The sequence below is a fragment of the Colobus angolensis genome, unplaced genomic scaffold, assembly GCF_000951035.1.
Source record: "Colobus angolensis palliatus isolate OR3802 unplaced genomic scaffold, Cang.pa_1.0 Scaffold124, whole genome shotgun sequence".
NCBI lineage: Eukaryota > Metazoa > Chordata > Mammalia > Primates > Cercopithecidae > Colobus > Colobus angolensis.
The window spans coordinates 3470173-3488537 of record NW_012113586.1 but is presented as its reverse complement, the minus strand read 5'-3'; the positions used below and the strand labels follow the sequence as shown (position 1 = coordinate 3488537).

General features: G+C 41.5%; 1 protein-coding gene across 3 annotated transcripts in view; it reads left to right on the top strand.

The window, feature by feature from the left end:
* CD101 (CD101 molecule) overlaps window positions 1-18365 on the top strand; it is a 34952-nt gene that overhangs the window by 3796 nt on the left and 12791 nt on the right. For 2 of the 3 annotated variants that reach the window (XM_011933079.1, XM_011933077.1), the window contains exons 2-7: window positions 4993-5373; window positions 6683-7099; window positions 8553-8939; window positions 12096-12479; window positions 13169-13573; window positions 16567-16977. In XM_011933079.1, coding sequence (XP_011788469.1) covers window positions 4993-5373; window positions 6683-7099; window positions 8553-8939; window positions 12096-12479; window positions 13169-13573; window positions 16567-16977 — 2385 coding nt within the window. The remainder of the gene's footprint in view (window positions 1-4992; window positions 5374-6682; window positions 7100-8552; window positions 8940-12095; window positions 12480-13168; window positions 13574-16566; window positions 16978-18365) is intronic. The other variant, XM_011933080.1, reaches the window with a different exon arrangement.

Here is an 18365-nt window from a genome sequence, read left to right as displayed (position 1 = left end):
TGGTCTCGATCTCCTGACCTTGTGATCCGCCCCTCGCAGCCTCCCAAAGTGCTGGGATTACAGGCTTGAGCCACCGCGCCCGGCTCCTGGACTCTTTTATAAGGGCACTAATCCCATTCATGAGAACAGAGCCCTCATGACCTAACCGCTTCCTAAATGCCTCACCTCCTAATACCATCACCTTGGGAATTGGGTTTCTGCATATGAGTTTTAGGAAGACACAGACATTGATACTGTAACACAGCACCCTCCCAGTCATCCCTCTACTAAGACATTACTTCATTCATCCGCCTTGCTGGCTTCACCCATTCTCCATCCCACCCCTTCCTACCGCTCCTCACCTAGCTACTGTCTCTAGCTGCCATCCTGGTCTTCATTTTTCCTTCTCCATGAAACTCCTGGAAGTAGGTTACACTTCCTGCAGTTACTTCTTACCCTGAAAACTGCTGCTTCCACTCTATTGAAATCCCTTTTACAAAGATCTTCATGGACATCCTTCTCATGGAGCTAACAAGACTGTCCTCTGCCTTCAGAGTCCCCAACCTCTTGGCAGCCTTTGGCAGTGCTGACAAACCCTTTCCTCTTAGAATGTTCTTCTTCCCTTGGTTTCCAAGCCACTGTGTCCTAGTTGCCCTCCATCTAACTCTTCCCTCTGTAGGTATTGTTCCTCATCCCATCCCCTAAAGAGATTCCCTAGCAATCTCTCCTTAGCCCTCTTCCTTCTGTTCCGCAACACTTCCCAACACTTGTATATAACTGGCCTAATCTACATCTTACAGCTCAGAACTCTCCCTAGTTACAAACAGACATTCACAGGAGCCAACAAGAAACAATGGAGACAGCCATGGATTTGGCATTTGCAGATCTATTAATATGTTCAAGTCTGGCTCAAATTCTAGGAGTTTTTACATACCTAAATATGGGAATATCACAGTTTTTGAAAGGATTCGATTATAAATATTTTCAAAGGGTTAAATAGACCTTAACCCTTTGAAAATACTTATAATTTATATATAAATATAAATATATATTTAAATATTATTTCAAAATGTTTGCTGAATATCCTTCCTGTCTATTCCACGGTCTTCAAATTTAGTATTTCTAAAATTAAATGCATTATATTTTCACTCACCATTATACACACAGCAGTAACTCTTCCTGATATCTGTATTTCTATTCAGAGTATCAATATTCTCCCAGTCAGCCTTATCAAACTTATGATCTTTGATTTCTTCCTATCTCTCATCTCGCCTACTACTCCCAAGCATCCAAAACACTGAAAACTCTACAGATTTTGTTTCCACAGTAGCTAGGTTATAGTACCTTTATTTTTATCCCTATTGCTTTTGTCACCTCTGTCCTGAGCTCCTATAATTACCTGATACCTATTTCTAACTTCATCATCCTACACACAAACTGTCAGGTTCATTTTCCTAAGACCTTTCAAACAGTTTCAGTGGATTCCCCATTGCCTAATGAATCAAGTCCAGACTTTTAAATGTGATAGTCAAGTCCTTTCTGCTCTGGACCCAAAATTGCTATCCAGTTTTACCTCTCTCTATTAATCTTCATGCAGCGCCCCCCCCATCCAGTTGATTACTCCTTATTTTTGAATAAGTCTTTTGATTGCTACTCACAGAGTCTTGCCATGAAATCTCTTTTACCTAAAATGCCCTGTCTCCCCGTTTACCTTGTCATAATCTTCCCAATTCTCCAAAATCCATTTCTAATGCCATCTCTTATGCCATCTCCATAAACCTACTTCCCTCCCCTCAAAATGCAGTCCCTCCTTTCTTCAGAATTTTTGAAGCACTTTTATTATATGTTTTCCATAGAGAGATGACTACTATCCACTTGACTGGATTATAAAATCCAGAACAGAATCTAGCCTAAATTCATCTTCATATCTTAGTCCATCAAGCATGAGAAATACTATAAGTGGTTGAATAAATATTTATTGAATTGGCAAATAAAGCAGTAGAAAAAGAAGTATGTGTTTTCACAATAAAAATTTTCAAATGTGGTACCCATCTTGCTGAAAAGTGATGGGAAATGTTGGAGAAGTGTTGCCTAGCCACCAAAAATAACATCATTTGTAGAAACATGCCTTGATATAAGTAGGTTAATGGTACCTCAAAAGCCACATTAAAAAATATTTTTATTGTGAAATACAACATAAGAAAATATTAATAAAACATATATTTTCCAGTTAACAAACAAGTAAAAAGTAAAATCTATATAATAATAAAACATATATTTTCCAGTTAACAAACAAGTAAAAAGTAAAATCTATATAATATCTACCAGGTCAAGAAATAGAATATCACCAAGACCTAGAAGCACCCACCCAGCCCGCAGTGTGCCCCATCAAATCACAGACGCTCCCCCGAAGCAATCACTTTCCTGACTTCATGATAACCACTTCCTAGTTTGCTTTTTTTTTTGAGATGGAGTTGCCCAGGCTGGAGTGCAGTGATGCAGTCTTGGCTCATGCCAACCTCTGCCTCCCAGGTTCAAGCGATTCACTTGCCTCAGCTTCTGTAATAGCTGGAATTACAGGCACCTGCCACTATGCCTGGCTAATTTTGTATTTTTAATAGAGACACGGTTTCACCATGTTGGCCAGGCTAGTCTTAAACTCCTGGCCTCAAGTGATCTGCCCACTTTGGCCTCCCAAAGTGCTGGGATTACAGGCATAAACCACCTCGCCTGGTCATTTCCTAGTTTTTTGCTGATGATTTTACCCCTTATGTATGCATCACTAAGCAATACAGTGTGGTTTTACCTGTTTTTAAACTTTATAAACAGTAGGATTATTCTGTATAGAGTCACAAGGATTCAGAAGTGTTTTTGAATTCAGTTTTTGAATTCAATAAACAGTAGGATTATTCTGTATAGAGTCACAAGGATTCAGAAGTTTCAATCTTTCATTGAACGTAGTCACTCATGTTATTGCAAATAGTTGTAATTGTTGATTTTTATTTCTATATAACATTCCACTTTATGACTGTACCACAGTTTATCCAGTCTACTGTTGATGGACATATGGGTTGTATCTTGTTTGAGGCTTTAATGAGCAGTGTAGCTGTGCATATTCTTTCACACATAGCTTGGTGCACACATTTCTCTAAGATGGCATTGCTGAAAAGTGTTTTAAACTGCCACTGTAGTATAACTTGTTGGTAAGTAATAATTTACATTTTCCTAAGGTGGTCTAACGTCCATTCCTGGATTCTTATTACAAAAAGAGCATGATATAAATATGTCACATTAATTTGGACTTATGAATAAATTAGTGTATTCTAAATTATTATAGAGGCTGGGTGCAGTGGCTCACACCTGGAATCCCAGCACTTTAGGAGGCTGAGGCAGGCAGATCACTTGAGGTCAGGAGTTCAAGACCAGCCTGGCCAACATGGTGAAACCTTGTCTCTACAAAAATACAAAACTTATCCGGGCATTGTGGTCCATGCCTGTAATCCCAGCTACTCAGGAGGCTGAGGCAGGAGAATCACTTGAACCTGGGAGACAAAGGTTGCAGTGAGCCAAGACTGTACCACAACACTCCAGCCTGGGTGACAGAGCAAGACAATCTCAAAAAAAAAAAAAAAAAGAAAAAATATTATTACTAGAAATGTGTGTGGTTGGCTGACTAGTTGGTTGAGTGTTGGTTGGTTTCCCAATTTTAGATTGAGCATACATATATGAGATATATGCACCTGACTGCCTCAGGTGACCACTTACCTTTTCTTCCCTTTTGCCCTTTTTTGTAGTTCCCTTCTATCCCTTAGAGCTATTTTCATTTCATCCCAGATTCCTATACTCAGTCTTTTTGTGTTCTCTGTAATGTCCTTTTTCCTTTCCCTCACTTTTTTTTTCCACTCTAGTCTCCTTACTCTTTGTCCCTGTGGAGTCACAAAATGCAGCAGAGGCTCTGCTTCCTCCTCATCTTCTTATGTACTCTGTTCCGTTAACTCCATAAAGCCAGCAATCTCTCCCTGTCTGGCCCTTCCGATGTCTTCCAATCCTGTCTTCCCTTTTACTATACCCTGGGCCCCTAGTAAAAGAACTGGCCACCCTTGTGGCATGTCTTTGTCCTTTCTGCAACACAAAATGAACTAGCCTTTAATATCAATCATAGTAAGTAAAGATATGCTCTTTGATTTCTGAAAAATGATTGATCTAAAAAATTTGTCAAATGAAATGTTACCATTTAATCATGTTTTTTTCCCTTTAGACCTAATATTTGAGATTTGTTCTAATAGAAAACCTTCCCTAGTAGTCCCAACGGAAAACTTTTGGTAAGAACAAAGCTAAAATAAATTCTAATCCCAGAACCTGCTGGATTTTATAGCCATCTATTAGGAGGCTTTTCAGTAAAAGCCTTTCTTTAAGAAATGACAAAACAAAACCAAAAAACCCTCCACAGAATAAAAAGGAAGTGCTGCTGCCTCTTCAGATGCTAATTGTGGCTAGTCTTGCAACAGACCTGGCTAGGAGCTACAAGTAGTCCAACCAGCTAGAAAAATCATGGCACCAAGGGCAGAGCCCTAGACTTTGCGTCTCCAGCAACTACTTCTCTGGGAACTGCCCGATGGCAGCAGGCACCCTGGAATTTGAGGCTTGAGGAAGTATATGCCAATTTTTTTCATAAAATAATGTAAAATTATCATACATTTATTTGCTTTAAAATAAGTACACTTCGATCAGCAGATGTTTTATAGAAGTGGTCATGTTACATTGATGAAGCTAAACTTTTTTTAAGAGACTGAAGATTACTATAGAAGTTAAAGTAATAAAAGAACAATTAACTCATCAAGCGATTCCACTGCTGCTCAGCCTGAAGAAGATGTTGAACATTTGAGTTGATTATAGCTAATAACCTGTGATCTCATTTACCAGAATTGTAATACAAGGAAATACATAATGTGGTACACTGGGAACAGGAACACTAATCTCTTTTTATTCCCCTTTCTTTCTCCTACTTGCAAGCTAAGCTCAGCATTGGCCAGAGAGAAGTAACAGTTCAGAAAGGACCACTGTTTAGAGCTGAAGGTTACCCAGTCAGCATTGGCTGCAATGTAACTGGCCACCAAGGACCTTCTGAGCAGCATTTCCAGTGGTCTGTTTACCTGCCAACAAACCCGACCCAGGAAGTCCAGATCATTAGCACCAAGGATGCTGCCTTCTCTTACGCAGTATATACGCAGCGGGTGCGAAGCAGAGACATCTACGTGGAGAGGGTCCAGGGCAACTCAGTCTTGTTGCACATCTCAAAGCTCCAGATGAAGGATGCTGGCGAGTATGAGTGTCACACACCGAACACTGATGAGAAATACTATGGGAGCTACAGTGCAAAGACTAATCTAATTGGTAAGCTGCTTGTCCACTTCTGCTCACCAGCCCCTGAGAAGCCAGAGTCTCCACCATCACAATATCTTGCAATGTGACATGGCTTTATATTGTTCCATGTTCTTTGGGAAAAGGGTATCCTTGTGGATATTTTGGAGATATGTCACAAGGGGGTATCTCATATTCTCTAAAATTATGTTTCTTTTTCTCAATTATCTTTGCCATATTTAGATGGTGTGTGGTTTTCCCAAGGCCTTGTCCACAGCTATCCATAGATTGCTAATAGCAACAGCATTCAGCAAAGCTATGAGAGTTCTCCCTGTGTTGTCTCTGCTTGGAGGCAGAAGAGTAATTTGACAAGAGAGCTGGTACCATAGGTGATAAGTCATTAACTTAGAAATGATTATTCTCAAACTACCATTCTCTAGCATATTTATATATTGGGAAAGCGTCATAGTCTTTGCAGTTGTCACTTTGTCCCTTTGTCTGGAATATCTATCACCCCCTTTTCAGCTTAACAAACTCCTACATATACTTCAGGACCCAGTTTAGACACTACCTCTTCTGTGGAACTCATCTTGACTGCTTGGGCAGAATTCCCACTTTTGTTTCTTTTACATTGTCTGTTCATACCACTACTATCAGCATGCATCCAGTTATATGGTAACTGGCTGTTTGTATGCCTCTCTCTCACCACATCCTCAGCTTCTACTCAGTGGCTAGCACTGAGTAGATGCTCGGTCACACTGGTTGATTAAATCTAAGTGTTGCTTTCATATAAGCTTAGGCTGTGTGATTTCATTTTAAGAAAACAAGAACGGTAGGGTAGTAAGACAGTTACCAAAACTTTAGTAAAGATTGCATTTGGGCTCTAAATGATACATTTTAACAGACATTATTACATTATTACAGAGCCTTATAGAGGAGCAGGTTAAGGCCCAGGGAGGTGAAGTGACATGCCCAAGTCCATGTAGTAGGGACGGATGTAGGACCAGAATCTAAGATTTCTCTGTCCCAGTGCTTTATCCCTTTAAATACATGCTTTGTGTCTGAGTAGCTAAATTGGTTACAGCCTATGCTAATGAATCAAAGTGAGGGTCAACACATTGGTGAGACATTTACTTTGCCAAGTTCCATAGACTGTACATAGATGCCAGTGTTCCCATTAGCAATAGAGAAAGCATATGGATAGGAAGGCATATGGCAAGTGGAAAACCAACTCGAAGTCTGTGTGCTTTACATATGGTAGCTCGGGGCGCCATCTTCACCTAAGGAGGCCCACTGGACAAGCACTGGGCCAGTCACATTATCATCACTCCTTTGTTTCCAGTTATTCCAGATACCCTCTCTGCCACCATGAGTTCTCAGACTCTCAGTAAGGAGGAAGGTGAGCCATTAGCCCTCACCTGTGAGGCATCAAAAGCCACAGCCCAACATACACACCTCTCTGTCACCTGGTACCTAACACAGGATGGAGGAGGAAGCCAAGCCACCAAGATTATTTCTCTCTCCAAAGATTTTATATTGGTCCCTGGGCCCTTGTATACAGACCGGTTTGCAGCCAGTGACGTACGGCTCAACAAACTGGGGGCCACTACGTTCAGGCTGTCCATAGAGAGGCTTCAATCCTCAGATCAGGGTCAGCTGTTCTGTGAAGCAATGGAATGGATTCAGGATCCAGATGAAACCTGGATGTTCGTCACTAAAAAGCAGACCGATCAAACCACTCTGAGGATCCAGCCAGCAGGTAATTATCTTCCTACGAAATTCATTAATACATTAGTATTAGGTAGTGGGTATTTATGAGGTATGTTTTAATTTTTGTTCTAATCCTTTGTTGGCTCTAAAAAAGTTGGCTAGAAAGTTTGATTTCATTTTGTATTTTTGTCATCTGAGAAACATAACTAAGAGGGAGGACATTCAGTTTTGGCTCTGCGCACAGATTCTTTGTGGGATAAGGTCTGCTCAGTGGTTAGATCGATTCCACAAGCCAGTCATGGAAGTAGTTTTGTTACCATTTTTGCCAGTCTCTGTGTTCACATATTATCTACATTATCTAATTTAGTCGTAACAACCACCCTATGAAGCAAGTAGTTGAGTCTCCATTTTAAAAATGAGGACTCTGAATCTCAGACATGCTAGATGCGCTGCATAAGCCCACCCAGCTGGTGAGAGTGGGGCTGGTCTTCAAAGGCAGGCCTGTCTCTCTCCAAAGCCCACTCAGCACGGACAGCTGGGCCTCAGAGTGGCTCCAGTTTCCAACATGAAGCCTTGTCTTTGTCAGTGCTAGGATTTCCTTCCACTTGCCCCCTTTCCCAACTTGGAATGCAGTCACTTTCCTTTTTTATCATTTTTTTAATTTAAAAAATTTTTTAAGGACAGAGTCTTGCTATGTTGCCCAGGCTGGCCTTGAACTCCTGGGCTTAAGCAATCCTCCTGCCTCAGTCTCCCAAAGGGCTGGGATTTCAGGCATGAGCCACCACACCCGGCCTGCTGTCACTTTTCATAATCTTTTGGCATTTTTGTCAAAGCAAGTATAAAGGCCTTGTCTGTGATTCTTGGTCTCTCCCTATAGGCTTTTGTCTAACAGGATTGGTTACTAAACTATATACTGTATACCCATTGCTAAAAGCAATGATCCAATGGTGGATCATTAAAGTTTTTTCTTTATTAAAAAGAGTGTTACTGTGTTCCACTAAAAATTGTCCTGTTGGCCTCAAGTATCCAAGTTATACTCATGAGTCCTATGGAGCAATATCACATGTGCTTTTTAACTTCAGAAAATTCTGCTGGATATTCTTAGCCAAAAAAGAGAGTAAGAAATCACAGTTTACAGCAATTCAGTATAAAATATTTAATTTAATATATATATATATTTAATTTAGTATACAATATTTTAATTTTTAATTTAAAAAGCATACATTACTGTAGGCATCATACATTTGTGCATACATCTTGCTTACTAAGAGTGCATTCAGAAAACCATGAGTACTGCCCTTTCTGGGTGATTTAAGGAAGAGTCATGAGTGTTTTTTACTCTAAGGATTTTTTTTTTTTTGGTTTACCTACCAGTATAGAGCTGAACTCTCACATAAAATGTGATCCCTGTGGCATCCTTCCAGAAGGTGTCATCTCTCTCTTGTACTGAAAGGACAGAGGCTGTGGGCTCTCTAAGTACCTGCCTTGCTTTTGTTTCCCAGTGAAAGATTTTCAAGTCAACATTACAGCTGACAGCTTGTTTGCTGAAGGGAAATCCTTAGAACTGGTTTGCCTGGTTGTAGGCAGTGGCCGTGACCCACAGCTTCAAGGCATTTGGTTCTTCAATGGGACTGAAATTGCTCACATTGATGCTGGTGGAGTCCTGGGCCTGAAGAATGACTACAAAGAGAGAGCAAGTCAAGGAGAGCTCCAGGTCTCAAAGTTAGGCCCCAAAGCTTTCTCTCTCAAGATCTTCTCTCTGGGCCCAGAGGATGAAGGCACCTACAGATGTGTGGTAGCAGAGGTCACGAGAACACACACAGGTTCCTGGCAGGTGCTTCAGAGAAAGCAGTCACCAGACAGCCACGTGCACCTGAGGAAGCCAGCAGGTATGTGAAGTCAAGACCCGGCATGCATTGGGCTGCTTTCAGATGCCCCCTTGTCAGTAGAAGACCCCTTTGTGGATACAATGGGGATCTTCATGAAGAGCAGGTTTCAATCAGATCACGTTGGAGGTGGAGTGGAGTGGAGTGAAGAAAGGCACCCAAACTAGCTGGAGACCTGAGTCCTATTCCTGGGTCATTACTTAGGCTGCGACCATGAACACACCACTTTACGTCTCTATGTCTCAGCTCCCTCATCTGTAAAATGATGGCGCACAACTAGATGGTCTTTAAGTTCCTTCTTGCTGGCTTAGAGTCTAAGCCCTCTGCCTTTATGTGTGTGTGTGTGTGTGTGTGTGTGTGTGTGTGTGTGTGATATGAATAGGTTAAGAGTAAAAAGCTATACTTTGTCCTCCTTCCTGGGGAATGAACACCCGTGTTATCCTACCTTGAGACTCTGCTGGCATTTTTCAACTGCCTTCTGTTAATCTCCTACTGTGTTGACCTGGTGTGGGAGATAGTACTTAGTCATAATTCTGACTCACAGTAAGAAACGAAGAGGTAATTGATAGTGGGCAGACTCCATCCTCTGCATTTTGCTGTGATGTGGTGAGACGCCGGTCCAAATGGTTCTGAGTGTCTGCAAGCACAGAACTGAGGAAACCTTTACTTTATGAAGGTTGGGCGACCTTAAACATGTTTGAATAATCATTGCCTTTTGTGTGGAGAAAAACAGACAAATCTACAACTAATATAAGGATTCACCAGGCTGGGTTTAAATTCAAAGTCCAGAAAGATTAATTGCCCCAAAATTTTTTTAATGTTTTAAATGTTCAAAAACTGAGCTGAAAATAAAGATGTCCTTGTTGCACTGGCTTATTGGAGACATCTCCAAAGAGAGATAAATTTTCCTTTCATGTTCTCTAATACGCCATTTACTAGGAATGAAGATGCACCGATTTGGCCTGGAGTGGCAGGCCAGGAAGTATGTTGTGTTCGCTTTCACACTAAACATTTGGTCTGACTTTCTAGAATTAAGGAAAAACAATATAGGTGGGGTTTACATATTTATGCAGAGATAAGTTTCTGCTTTATGCATCTCAGCCTTCTCTGGAACATATCTGCAGGCTTTTGTAAACCTGGTATGTGGGAATTTCACCCTAAGGGGAACTTCAGGGTACACAGCTGATAATCCTATCAATAGGGTCATCTTCTAAAACTAAAAATAGTTCTTTGTATAGGCTGGAGTCTACACTGGGCTTACTATGTAGACACAGAAAAAGTTATTAGCAAATTTATTAAGGATCCTGTTTAGCATTCTGTTTTGAAAGTCAAACGTTACTTGAAGTATTAGCAACATTTTATCATTTATGAATATTTTAATCACCCATTACCGTTGTAAATGTGTAACTTACACACATTTCGTAAGTTTATTACTTCTTACCAAAAGGCAGTAATGACAACAATGAACTAAGGAAACATCATTAAAAAAAAAAAAATCATGTTAGTTTAAACTAAACTAATCATCACTAAATCACATTATCTTAAAGTGGTGAGATTATGAGTAATAATTTCCCCTCCAATTTCTAAACTTCAGTTATGAGTCTATTTTTAACTTGAAAAAAATTAAATTTGAAAGCAGATTTGCTCTTTTTAAAAACATATTTATGGACATTAACCTTCATTCTGTCTTTGTTACTTATGTATATGTATGCATAAAACAGTCAAAGACTGAACTCCTTCCTCCGCAGGGAAGAACAATTTGCAAATTCATTTAGATCCTATTTAGATTTCTAATGCCAGTTCTACTTTATTTTCCTCTTTTGCTTTGAATTACCTCTGCTTTTGCCAGAGCCTATCATTAAACACTAATGCTAGCAGCTAACCTTTACTAAGTACTTTCCCTAGCCATCCAGGCTAAGCTCTTTGCATGTGCCATTTCTTCAGTCTTCTCAACAATGCAGCAAGGTGAGCACTATTATTACCTTCATTTTTACAGAAAAGAAAACTGAGGCTCAGAGAGGTCAAATATGTTGCCCAGGGCAATTCTGACTCCAGGAGCTGTGGCCTTAAATTAGTGCTGGGCTGCCCAGAATGTACAATCTCCTGCTGTATCTCTACATTGCTCACAAAGCAACCAGGACAAGACCCTGCAGAATTCATGTTTGTTGAATGAATGTGTTTGTTGAATGATGACTTGAATTTCCTATCTGAGAGTCAAATTTACATTTATGGTTTTACACTGTAGTTTAGACATAAGAAGCCTCTCTGTTTACAACAATGTATATCTATATATATAATGTATATGTATATATACATGTATTTTCCCCCCAAGTAATTGTTTTTTATAGTAATATTGTGAACAGAGATGTAATTAACAATGTTTCTTACTCATTCAAAACACTTACTAAACCAATTAGCTTGATTAGGGAAAGATAAGAAAGAGGAAGATCATTTTGAACTGTGAAGGTCCGAATTCTAAAAAACTAAAAATTTAAATAAACACAGCTTTATTAGTTTCAGGCTCTTATATCTACCCTAATTAATATACTAAAACATTACCAGATGTTTGGCCAACTAGATATCCTTAAGGAAGAGTTGATTTAACAAACTAATAAAAAATACGTGCAAGTGATAAATGGCTTAAGTAAGCTGGGCACAGTGGCTCATGCCTGTAATCCCAGCCCTTTAGGAGGCTGACAGGAGGATTGCTTGAGGCCAGAAGTTCAACACCAGCCTAGGTAACAAAGAGAGACCCTATCTCTGCAAAAAATTTAAAAATTAGCCAGCGGGGTGGCATGTGCCTCTAGTCCCAGCTACTGAGGCATGCGGCAGGAGGATCACTTGAGCCAAGGAGTTTGAGGTTGCAGTGAGTTAAGATCACAGTGCTGTGTTCCAGCCTGCACAACACAGCAAGACCCAGTCTTTAGAAATAAATAAATTGTTTAAGGGTAAATACATCCTCCGATATTCTTTCTGCTATCTTGTTTCCACTATTTAAGTGTTTGGCAAATCTTTTGCCTGAGGGTGGTGCAAGAGGAAACAGCCCGATTTGACTTGTCACAAACTAGTCAAGTCCTAATTAATGAGATTTCACTGTATTTTAGAAAATTTCTTATTTACCTAAAACAGTATTTTTCTTCTATAATCTGTAACTCACAGCAAGAAGTGTGGTGGTGTCTATCAAGAACAAGCAGCAAGTTGTGTGGGAAGGAGAGACCCTCGCCCTTCTCTGTAAGGCTGGTGGAGCTGAAAGTCCCCTGTCTGTGAGCTGGTGGCACATCCCACAGGACCAGACACAGCCCGAGTTTGTGGCTGGCATGGGGCAGGATGGCACTGTGCAGCTGGGTGCCTCCTATGGGGGATCCAGTTACCATGGCAACACAAGGTTGGAGAAAGTGGACTGGGCCACCTTCCAGCTGGAGATCACCTTCACTGCCATCACAGACAGTGGCACATATGAGTGCAGAGTATCTGAGAAGTCTCGGAACCAGGCCAGAGATCTGAGCTGGACTCAGAAGATTTCGGTTACTGTAAAGTCTCTGGGTAAGTGTCAGAGGAAGTCCTTTTCTGCACCTGTATATCACTCAATTCATTCTGCAGTGGAATTGGATTGCGTGTTATCCTGCATCCCCCAGTGATGGTATGTGTACCCTAGGACACAGAGCATAGTCTCTGGCTACCCTCTCTGTCAATCAATCTTTAAAGTTTCTACATCTTTGTAAAGATCATCTTTAGGGTGTAGCTTGTAAATTGTTGTTCAAAGTTAAAAACAAAACCCTATGAATCAGCTTATAGATGAGTATAGCTGAGCCTCATATCTTCTGGCTTTTGAGAGCTGCAGCCCTGGGATTGCAGAGCCCATTGGAGCATGTGCAAAAAAAAAAGGGTTCTGATACTGAACCCACGCATGGGGGTAAGGGAAGGAGGCCAGACATCTGGGGTGGGGAGTGCTCCACCCACTCAGCAGCAGCTGTCTAAGTAGCAGATTGGGGAAACACTGCCTATTTGTTGTGGCTGCTGGGAACAGTCTTAGAAGAGGATCAACTTTGCAAAATTGAGGACAGAGTTCAGGACAGACTGTCCCGAGAATCAACTTCTACTCTATAAAATATGAAACTCCAAATGTACAAATGCGTGGTCCTACTCAAAGAGGTGGCAACTAGAAAAACTTGAAAGTGCTGCATTTTAATCTGGTACACATATTAGAAATTATGTTTCATTTTTCTGTCTAGAGTCAAGTTTACAAGTTAGTCTGATGAGCCGTCAGCCACAAGTGATGTTAACCAACACCTTTGACCTGTCCTGCGTCTTGGGGACTGGTTACTCTGACCTCAAGGTGCCACTCACTGTGACGTGGCAGTTCCGGCCAGCTAGCTCTCACGTCTTCCACCAGCTTATTCGAATCACCCACAATGGCACTATTGAATGGGGGAATTTCCTATCCCAGTTCCAAAAGAAGACGAAAGTTTCACAGTCTTTATTTCATTCACAACTCCTAGTCCATGATGCCACTGAGGAAGAGACAGGAGTGTATCAGTGTAAAGTAGAAGTTTATGACAGAAATTCCCTGTACAACAACCACCCTCCGAGGGCTTCTGCCATCTCTCACCCATTGAGAATAGCAGTCACTTTACCAGGTAAGTGTGACTTGAAATTAATCCCTGCTTTAAAAACAAACAAATAAATAGCAAGCCTGCCATTCTGGGTAAGTTATAACAATAAAACATAAAATACTTTCTCCCATATTTGTTCTGTCTAAGTAAGCACCACATAATGAATGGTACCCAGGTTAACATTGAGTTAGTATGCACGGGTTGGCCATACTGGTTGTTAAAACATTGAAATACCTTCCATGCCGGCTAATTGCTGCTCTCTATCCATTCCCCACTTTCCTCTAAGTTCCCACCATCCAGCAACTAAAGGGTACCACGTGGCACAGCAGGGGGCCTCTAGGACCTGGCTCCGGGGGAGAAGATATGTTTTGGATTGGTCACAGTCCAGGCCTTACCAGTTAGTAAACATTTGCAATGTCTCTGCTGGTGGTAGGGATAAGGTAAATTCCACTGGAATACATCCACCTACTTATTTGTAAGGTGTTAATGTTTAAGAGTCAGAAAATTTATTATTATAATCACATATAATCCATCTCATCAACTGATAATAGAGCACAGGAGTTAAAAGTGAGATACCATCTAGGCAAAGTTCTGCTGTGTCATGTATCTTCTCTCTCATGGTCTGCATTCTCTTAGGACAGAGTGATGGAGAGACATTGAATTATTTAGATCTGACAATCACTGGATAGCAGAACAGCTTTGGATGAGCCACCTAATCTGCTCAAGCCTTAGTTACCTGATCTGTAAATTGTTAATGTGCAATTTAAATATGGTGACATATGTAACGTGCCGAGTACCTGACGTACCAAGATGATGCTCAAACGTGGTCGCTGTCATTATTCTCGCTGCCACTGTGCAACATTTTTGGTAATAGTAATGATTCCCTTGTTCTTGAATTCATGCTTAATTAATTTGTCCTCTCTGTGGTATTTGCAACTGCTGCCCCAATCTGTCTTCTTGAAACTTCCTTTTTCCTTGGCACCATGACACAAGATTTTCTCCTCCACTGATTTATTCTTTAAAGAAAATAGTTTCTCTGGATTGTATTCTTAGCTTTGATCTCTTTTCATTCTATACGCTTTCCTGCAATGGACTCATCTGGTTGTTAAAACAACCTGTATGTTCACAACTCCCAAATTCATTATCTTGACCAATTTCTCTTCTGATCTCCAGACTCATATATCCAGCTGTCTCCAAGACATGTCTGCACTCATTATGTCAAAACATAAACCCGCCATTATCATCCAAAGCTCTTCCTTCTACCTTGCCCCTGATGTCCCCACTCCCCATCAGTGACCCAAGTTGAAAACCTGAGTCATCACAACTCTTATGTTCACCTTGTATCTAAGCTCCCATAGTGTGGCACGCAAGGCCCTGTGTCATCTGGTACATCCGTGTCTTTCCAGCATCATCTCCTTCAACTTTCCATCGTGAATTTGAGCTTCAGCCACACGGAACTACTTGCAGCTCCTCAATAGTCCATGTTCCCTCTCACTTTCAAAATCTTTGGTCAAGTTGCATCTTTTGTGCAGAAATCCTTAACCTCTTCTCCATCAGAATAATTCCTATAAATCCTTAAGACTCAGCTCAGAATTATCTCCTCCAGGAAGTCTCCCCTTGCTCCTGTATTTGGGCTAGGAGACCCTGCTGTGTGCTCAGATAGGCACTTCTACATACTTCTGTCTTAACATGAGTGACATGAGGAACAAAAATTTTACACTGAGGCCAGAGGTGGCTCACACCTGTAATCCCACACTTTGGGAGGCCAAGGCAGGCAGATCACCTGAGGTCAGGAGTTTGAGACCAGTCTGGTCAACATAGTGAAACCCCGTCTCTACTGAAAATGCACAAATTAGCCAGGCGTGGTGGTGTGCACCTGTAGTCCCAGCTACTCAGGAGGCTGAGGCACGAGAATCACTCTGCACAGGAAGTGGAGGTTGCAGTGAGCCAAGATCATGACACTGCACTCCAGCCTGCGTGACAGCAAGACTCCATCTCAAACAAAACAACCAAAAATTTCACACTTGAGAAAGGTTTCTCAAGACTTATTTCAGCTCCACATTCTAAATGTGGAAGACAGCGATCAGGGCAAATATCACTGTGCTGTGGTAGAGTGGCTGTCTGTCTACAAATGGCACTTGGCACCATCTCTAAGCCTCTGTCCCTGTACTTGTCTCCCTTTAGAGTGTGAGCCACTGAGGGAAGATATCCACAGGGCCTGGAATTGTCTGGCACATAATATAGTGTGTGCTTCATAAATGTTTGCTGAAGGAAGAGTAAAGAGACCTACTGGCAACATCAATAAGCAGTTACAAAAGTAGAGTGGGTGATGTGAGCAAGACGTGAGAAGCAGATTTGGGAACAAGGATGGTCACTCATCTTTCTGACAAAGCAGAAAAGCTGCTGGGGTCAAAGATTAGTTGACTCCACATCCATATGATGTTTCCACAGTTAAGTGGCTGCAAAGATGCACACAGTTTTAATCACTCATGTACAACTTCCTTTTGTTTACCCATGTTTGAAGGCAGATACAACTAGAGTTTGAAAATTGTGAATCCAGAAGTACTCTGCATAGTAAACACACAAACACAGCATTAATAGGGCCACTTTCTCCCAATCTGATACATGAAATATGACAGAAGAGATGCTTGTGCCTAAATACTGAAGCAGTATCATGTGGAAGAGAGATACTGGGTTTGTCTGTGTGCCCTCTGCCACACCACCCCTACCAAGCACAGGTGGCACTAGGACTAGTGGATGGTAGTCATGAAGAGATAAAATTTAACTTGATATCAGAAAGCATTCTGGAGTGGCAGAGCTGTCCAAAGATGAAATGGGCTGCCTTGTCAGCTAGTGATGTTGTTCAAAAGCTGGATGAGCAGTGAGCAGGGCTACTGTAGAGGGAGTTCACCCATATAATGGCGGGAGGATGCAGTGTCATACTTGACCTCTAATGTCTCTACTACCTTAACTTTCTGTTTTGTAGCAAAGTAACTGTTTCCATTTTTTAAATTTAGAGAGCAAGCTAAAAGTGAATTCAAGGAGTCAAGTCCAAGAGCTCTCCATCAACTCCAACACTGATATAGAATGTAGCATCTTGTCCCGGTCCAGTGGAAACCTTCAGTTAGCCATTATTTGGTATTTTTCTCCTATTTCCACTAATGCCTCCTGGCTAAAGATCCTGGAGGTGGACCAAACCAATGTTATAAAAACTGGGGATGAGTTTCACACCCCATGGAGAAAACAAAAATTTCATACTGAGAAGGTTTCCCAAGACTTATTTCAGCTGCACATTCTGAATGTGGAAGACAGTGATCAGGGCAAATACCACTGTGCTGTGGAGGAATGGCTCCTGTCTACAAATGGCACTTGGCACAAGCTTGGAGAAAAGAAGTCAGGACTAACAGAATTGAAACTCAAGCCCACAGGTAAACCTTGCGGGTGCATCCTAATGTCTGTCTGTCTGATGGCTGTTTTCTCTTGGGCAGCTCTTCTATGGAGTGATTATGTGGGAGTAAAAATATGACCTAAAGTCATAGGAACAGTGTCCACCTACAAATGACTGCAGGACCAGGTAGTGCACCAAAGGAGGGGAGGTCACTTAAGGTGATTCAATCTGAGGTTTTGGGGAGCTGAGGTAGAAGCAAGATCCCTTTGATTGGTTCACTTCTCAGCCTGGCAGCCTGGTCTATGCAGCTACCCAGGGTATCGTATCTCCAGATCTCTATAATAACAAGCTGTGTCATTCCAGTGGGGCTGTACTGTAATTTGGCAGAGAAAGAGTAATACGAAGCATATTTCTCCCACTGTGAACAGAAACTGTACAACTCTATGGGGATGTGTGGAGAAATTGCTTCTCAACATTTAGCTGCCTAAACATAAGGCAAATAAGAGTAGTTAACTGTTGGAATGGCTTACTGAAGGAGTCTCCTCTTCCTCAGGAGATCTTTAAAAATGCAATGGAAGTTCCGCACTGGTCTAAGAGTGCCGCTGTCTAAATGCGGGCAGGGTTGATTAGGTCTCTCAGCATAGGTTAGGTCACCTCCAGTGTTGATTAAAATTAAATGAACGTCACAGCCAAGGTTTGGGAACTGGCCAAGATCCAACAGCACAATGCAGAGAAGTTGATCTCATTTGGTGCTTAAAATACTATTTTCAAGGTAATGTTAAAAAAAAAAAAAATAAAAAGGATGATAATTGAGGATTACTATGTATCAGGCAATGGAATACAAAGATAAAGAAGGCACAGCCCTGGCCCTTAAGGAGCTCCCAGTCTGGTGGGACGACAAGGGCAAAACAGCAGCTTGGTATGGGATCTCTTCCTGCCCTCTGGCTTCCCTTCTGTATGTTCTTCAAGTCCCTTCTTCTCCCTGCTAAATGTGTGTGTTCCTCAGGGACAGATCCTGGGCCTGTTTTGCTTCTTATTCTCTGCTTTCCTCAGAATTTCTTAAATACTGCCCTGGTTTCAACTACCACGTTCTAGATGATAACCCTGAGTTTTTGTGCTTAATCCTGATCTCCTGAGCTCCAAGCCTTCATCCCCAACTGCCTGCTGTACATTTCTACTTGGATGCCCCCATACTCAGCATGCCCTGAATTGCACTTAGCATCTCTGCCATCTCACCATGCTCGTTTGTACTTCTGCATTTCCCATCTGTGTGATTGGCATTCTGTCTCCCAGTCTTCCACGCCAAACCCTTGACCACATGTGCATGCCCCTCGTCAGGAGGCAGTCACTGCTTAGCTCAAGTGCTTCCCATGTACAAATGTGGACTCCATGTTGTCAGATCTTTTTGCATATCTACAGATGCCTAAA